Source organism: Rhinoderma darwinii, chromosome 6 (genome assembly GCF_050947455.1).
Source record: "Rhinoderma darwinii isolate aRhiDar2 chromosome 6, aRhiDar2.hap1, whole genome shotgun sequence".
Classification (NCBI taxonomy): Eukaryota; Metazoa; Chordata; class Amphibia; order Anura; family Rhinodermatidae; genus Rhinoderma; species Rhinoderma darwinii.
In genome coordinates this window covers 86,832,951-86,838,950 of record NC_134692.1, presented here as the reverse complement: position 1 = coordinate 86,838,950, position 6,000 = coordinate 86,832,951, and the positions used below count along the sequence as shown (strand labels likewise).

The window sequence follows — 6,000 nt, the reverse complement described above, 5'->3', positions numbered from 1 at the left end:
AGGGTAATACAACCAAAATGTTTAGACATTATGCCCATCATGGATTTAGTGACGTACGCTAGGGTATTAACAGTTCTGAAAAGGGAATGGGACCATTCCGGATCCAGAACCACCATCCCAGGCGTGAGCAAAACTAGGGTTGGCAGGGGTTGCAGAAGACACAGGCGTTTGGCAACGAGGCCGGCATGCATTGTATAGGGAAGGAGACTGACCACAAGGAAACTTAGTACTGAATTTGGAGAATGCATAATGAATTGTAATGGTTGTCTGGCATAAAAGCTTCTCCCTTAGGGTCAGACATGGCAATAGATGGGGTCACTACTTCCAGTTTTTTACAGCGTGTGCTTTAGAGAAGCCAATAGAAACCACTCAGTACTGCAAAGCAATAATCTACTCCCTTAGGAAATAATGGTTGCCTTCAACAAGGTCTGCTAGGAATAAGAACGCACTCCTACAGGGAGTAAGCTCAGAGAATGAGGCTAGGGCACCTGCAGGGGGACAAAGAAAAGGTCAAGGGCCAGTCCTACCCGGTTTCAGAGTGTCCGAGGTCTCCCCTCAGACAAAGATGCAGCAGGAAGTGTTGTGTCCCAAGCAGCGGCCGTCCGAATGCAAGAAAAGACAGAACGGTCAGAGGCTCCGCCCACGAATTGCCACTATTGGCTGCCAGCGGTCATGTGAGGAGAGATTGGTAAATCGATAAACCATGAGGGGAGTGTGAAAAAAGCCCGCCGGAGCGCTATTGTACGAGTGAAGGGCCCGCCCCCAGATTGCGCAATAGTGTGAGAAAATTAAGCCGTTGGTGAAGAATTGAATCAGCCAAGGTGAAATATTAAAAATAGCCCCGTCTGCCATAGGTTGGCTAGAAATGGCACTGAGCAGCAAAAAGCGCCTGCAGTGCACGCCAAATCGGTGGGCAGAGTCCAACTGACCTATGAGTGAACGGACAGTACAGAATACAAGTGGTGGGGCTTGAGGGAGTGGGAAAACGCTCACCTTCCATATCAGCACTGTCCTTCCTCCATCTCCCAGATGTGTGACCAGCAGGAGCACTCCCCTCAGTGGTTCACCCTTTAATAAGGGGACACTGGTCGTAGATGTTAGAGGTGCTCCTTAAACTGGTGGGGGATAGAGAAACTGACACTTGTCCCACTTGCCTTCATTGCCAGGCTGGACAACGGCGCGTTTGTAATAGGACACCATGTACCCTGTTTCCCAGGTAAAAAAATAAAAAAATAAAAAGCATAATAAAATGGTGAGACTGTTTCATTAGCAGAAGTACCTGCGTCCTACGAACACTAAGCTAAGACTGGATTAGTTCAGTGTATAAGTTGGGTATAACATGTAGGATGGGCCACTTTCATTCTTCGTGTTAAAGGGGTTTTCCAATACTTTTTTTTTTTTAATCACTGCAATGTTTCTCAATGTATCCATTAATGCCCCCTGAACATCGTTATCTAATTTTTTAATTTACCATTATGCTCTTATGTTTACATTGAGAGTTTGTTTACCTGTGTGTTCATTGTCTTGCTTTTCCGGTCATACAGTTCCCGGCATGCACCGCTTGTGTCCCAGCATGCAATCCGCCGGCAGCAGGGACTCATCACGCCTACTACACCCAGCTATTAACATTTTCTAATCTCCCTCGTCATTTTACTGCTCTGCATAAGGACTCTGGAATCCTCTGTCATATATGGACAGCGATGTCAGTGGCTTCCCCAGAGCCAGAGTCCCAGGCAGAGCGCTAGTATAGGCTCTGCTCCAGGACTCTGTGGAATCCCCTAACCCCAGTGTCGAAGTCAATGTCAGAGCGCTACTAGCACTCTGACTGGGACTCCAGCTCTGCTCCTGACCTCACTCACATAATGTCTTCTGTTTCCAGTCCGCTGCTGGGGGGGGAGGGAAGGGGAGAAAATGGCGTGCAGGTGCTGTGATAGCGCAGGAGTGGGCATGCACTAGCAGTGTTTACCACGCATGCCTACTTCTGCGATACCACAGAGCATGCGCATCATTTTCTCTCTGCCTAGCAGCTGACCGGAAACTATCAGAAAAAAGGGATTATCCGGTCCACCACTTCCCTCAGTGTACAGTGACATCAGGAATGACGTACCAGCACATCGAGCCAGCTGGAAAACGGAACTCAGGTGGGCTAATAAGAATTTTGCTACAGGAGAGGCATCACGTGACCCGGGCTGGAATCGGGTGTTAGAAGCTGAAATCAAAACGTAGGTATTTTACATTATTTTTATATGTGCAGTGAAATTGAAATTAGTTTTGGAAAACCCCTTTAAGCCTTCTAGTACCAACAGTATATAACCATGGTATGTGTCCCCAAATGCAATAAATATGGAAAAAACAGTGATTGAGCAATTTTTTGGGGTTTTGTTTTTAAAGAGGCTGTCACCAGATTATAAGTGCCCTATCGCCTACATAATCTGATCGCCGCTGTAATGTAGATAACAGTGGTTTTTATTTTTAAAAACGATCATTTTTGACCAAGTTATAAACAATCTTAGATTTATGCTAATTTGTTTCTTAATAGACAACTGGGCGTGTTTTTACTTTTTACCAACTGGGCGTTGTTAAGAGAAGTATGACGCTGATCAATCAGTGAAAGAAGCTGGGCTGGAACAATGAGAAGTGTATGACGCTGATTGGTCAGCGTCATACACTTCTCTTCACAACGCCCAGTTGGTAAAAAGTAAAAAGACGCATAATAGTCTATTAAGAAACAAATTAGCATTAATCTACAATTTTTCATAACAGTCAAAAATTATCACTTTTCTAAATAAAAACCACTAGAATCTACATTACATCGCCGATCAGATTATGTAGAAGATAGGGCACTATAATCTGGTGACAGAGCCTCTTTAAGGTGCCCACTGTTCGGTAAAAATTACATGTTAACTTTATTCTACGGGTCGATATGATTACAGCGATACAAAGTTAATATCGTTTTTTTTATGTTTTACCATTTTACAAAAGAAAACTATTTGTTAAAAATAATTTCATTTTTTTGTGTCGCCGTATTCTTAGAGCAATAACTATAATTTTTCCATTAATTTGTGTGAGGGCTTGTTTTATGCTGGGCAAGCTGTGGTTTTTAATGGTGTCACTTTGGGGTACATGTGACTCTTTGATTGCACTTTCTTAAATTTTTTGGGGGAACTAAAAAGATTACCAAAAAACAGCAATTCAAGCTTTTTTTTAAATAAATTTTACAGTGTTCACCGTGTGGGTTAAATAACGTTATATACCAATAGTTCTGACTTTTACAAACACGGGAATACCAGGTTAATTTTTTTACATTACCTTAGGGGAAAATTAGTATTTTTTTTTTAAGCTTTAATATTTTTTTGTTCATAAAAAAACACTAACTTTTTTATTAGAACCCCTAGGGGACTTGAACCAGCGATAATTGGATCGCTTGCACAATATACTGCAATACTTAAGTATTTCATTTCATTGTACTTTTTACTGGCACCTTAAAAGCCCTGCCTCTGGCAGGGCTTAATAGGAGCACAAAGATGGCAGACCTTCATTAGGCCCCCAGGCTGCCATGACAACCATCGGCACTTAAGTGATTTAACGGGCGAGCTCAGAGTCAACTCCGACGTTGACCGTTGCAGTAAGGTATCAGTTGTAACAAACAGCTGACAACTGCAGAGGAAAGCGTGCGCTCAGCCCGTGAGCCCGCTCCATACTCTCCCCTTAGCGGCTCTCACGTACATGTACATGACATTTCGCCAAAGGGTAAAAAGAATAATTAAAGTCATTAAGCTCACCACGCTCTGTTTTAGGAGTTTCATCCCATCTATTTTTACGTGCACTGGATGTTGCTCCACCATGGCCTGGCGTTGCATGTCCTGGAGTATCCCCCCGACCAGGGGTTGCAGCTCCAGCAGGAGTATGGCTCGGAGTAGGATCCCAAATTTTTGACCCAGGCGTAGCTCCAGGAGTTTCACTTCCTTTAGAACGGCCTGGAGTCTCATCCCACCTCAATGAAGAAGGAGTGTGCCCAGGAGTCTTTAACAAAGAAAACACAATAAATAAAGAAAAATAATATTTGACTGAAATAGGTTTATAATGCTTTACTTAAATTCTCAGCCCACTTATACCCTCCCGCCTGAACAAACATTTGGCGTGGAAAGAGGCTTCTGTAAGTTGAGCGGTAGTCTATGATCAGCATGCAGGAAAGTCTCTTCACGCCTGATGTTAGTTCGGGCGGAAGAGTATAACTAGACTGACACTTTTATTAGATGAGCATCTAGATTAAGTACAACGACCTCGGCTTGGTCCCAGCTGGAAACCTTCTTTGGGGTTGACCCTGGTGTTTGGTCTGTCTGATCCCATCGTCGCTTGCGTTTCGAAGATGGCTGAGATGCAACTGCAGCAGATCCATTGACCACCTTTAAATCACCAGATTTAGCCTTTTCTGCTAGCTGTTGATGGATTTCTCGCTATGGATAAGAAACAGGTAAGAAACTAAATTAAGTATAAAATGGAGAAGGGTACGTATTGTGATAATATATATCCTGCCAACTAAGCGAATATTTGAGCGTATGTGGAAAATATAACTGAAGAAAAAAAACCTTTGTACATACAATGAATACAAATTGCTTTCCTTAAAAATGTAACTAAACCTTAAAAAAAAAAAAAAAAAACTTTTGACATGTCATAGTGACATGTCAGAAGTTTTGATCGGTGGGGTTCCGAGCACAGACCCCTACCGATCACTAAAACAAAGTGGCAGAGTCGCTCGGACGAGCACTGTACCGCTTATGTTTCTTATTGGCTTTCCTCTGAAAGCCGAGCGAACAGTGTAGGGACTTAGACTTTCTATTTATCCCATACACCGCTCCATGGAAAGCCGATCAGAAACAAAGCAGCACAGCGAGGTGATTCAGCCGCTTCCTTTTATCCAAACAGGTCACTGACGTTTCAAAATTATTTTAAAAGTTTAGTTACACTTTAACCATCTCTCTGCCAGGAAGGCACTTCAGTAGCGAAGGATGTATCTGATGTCCATGCTATCATTGATTCTGAAGCGGTCTCACAGCTAGAAATGCTGTGCAGGTCTTGTTTGAAAGCCCCGGATTGCAGTTCTAGCTGCGACACAGCCAGAGCTAGAGCAGGTTGAAGTGAGTGCTCAATATACTTGCAGAATGCGTGTGATTTAAGCATTTCTTGAACGTAGGCATGGGTGGTATGTATCTTTATGAAAAATTTCACTTTGACTCAATATTGCATTACAGTGCCTGTGTGTCAAAATGCCCCTCAGCATTTTATACAATGTGCCCAGGTATGGGTAGAAGCATGGGGATTTAGTATAATTTTTTTCTTTGCAATAATTTTTATTTTAATTTTTTCACATTATACACACATATTCAAATCTTGCAACACTATTATAATTGGTATCCGGATGTATAATGATCTATTGTCCATTACAGAATACAAGAAAATAAATGAATAGAGATTAAAGAAGAAAACTTGTATGAGTAATAAAACCAAAACAAGTGCAGGTATCACAATCAATTGGTATAAGGAATAAAGATCAATATGTCGTGATTCTAGGGCTAAGGGACCATAGTTTCCACTTCTCCATTTTCTTACCAAAATCACTATAAGAAAGTATTCTTTCACAATTATACGTGTTATAAAGACAAATTATTATTTCTTTCAAATGAGGAACAGTCGTGCTTTTCCAGCATCTAGTAATAACTTGGCAGACAATAGACCAATAAAAGATCTAAGTTGACATGGAATTAAATGAATATTCTGGAATAGTAAGGCAAATTCAGGTGTAGGTACGAGATTAATGCCGGTTATCTCCAATAGGAGATCAAACACCTTGATTTAAAGAGGCTCTGTCACCAGATTTTCAAACCCCTATCTCGTATTGCAGCAGATCGGCGCTGCAATGTAGATTACAGTAACGTTTTTTTTTTAAAAACAAGCATTTTTGGCCACGTTCGTGTCGGACGAGCAAGGACACATCGTAAC

General features: G+C 42.0%; 1 protein-coding gene across 1 annotated transcript in view; it reads right to left on the bottom strand.

The window, feature by feature from the left end:
- The window catches only part of SF3B1 (splicing factor 3b subunit 1), a 250,717-nt gene that overhangs the window by 56,350 nt on the left and 188,367 nt on the right, over positions 1-6,000 (bottom strand). The window contains exons 6-7 of the mRNA XM_075830013.1: positions 4,281-4,457; positions 3,783-4,023 (exon numbers count right to left, since the gene is read on the bottom strand). Coding sequence (XP_075686128.1) covers positions 3,783-4,023; positions 4,281-4,457 — 418 coding nt within the window. The remainder of the gene's footprint in view (positions 1-3,782; positions 4,024-4,280; positions 4,458-6,000) is intronic.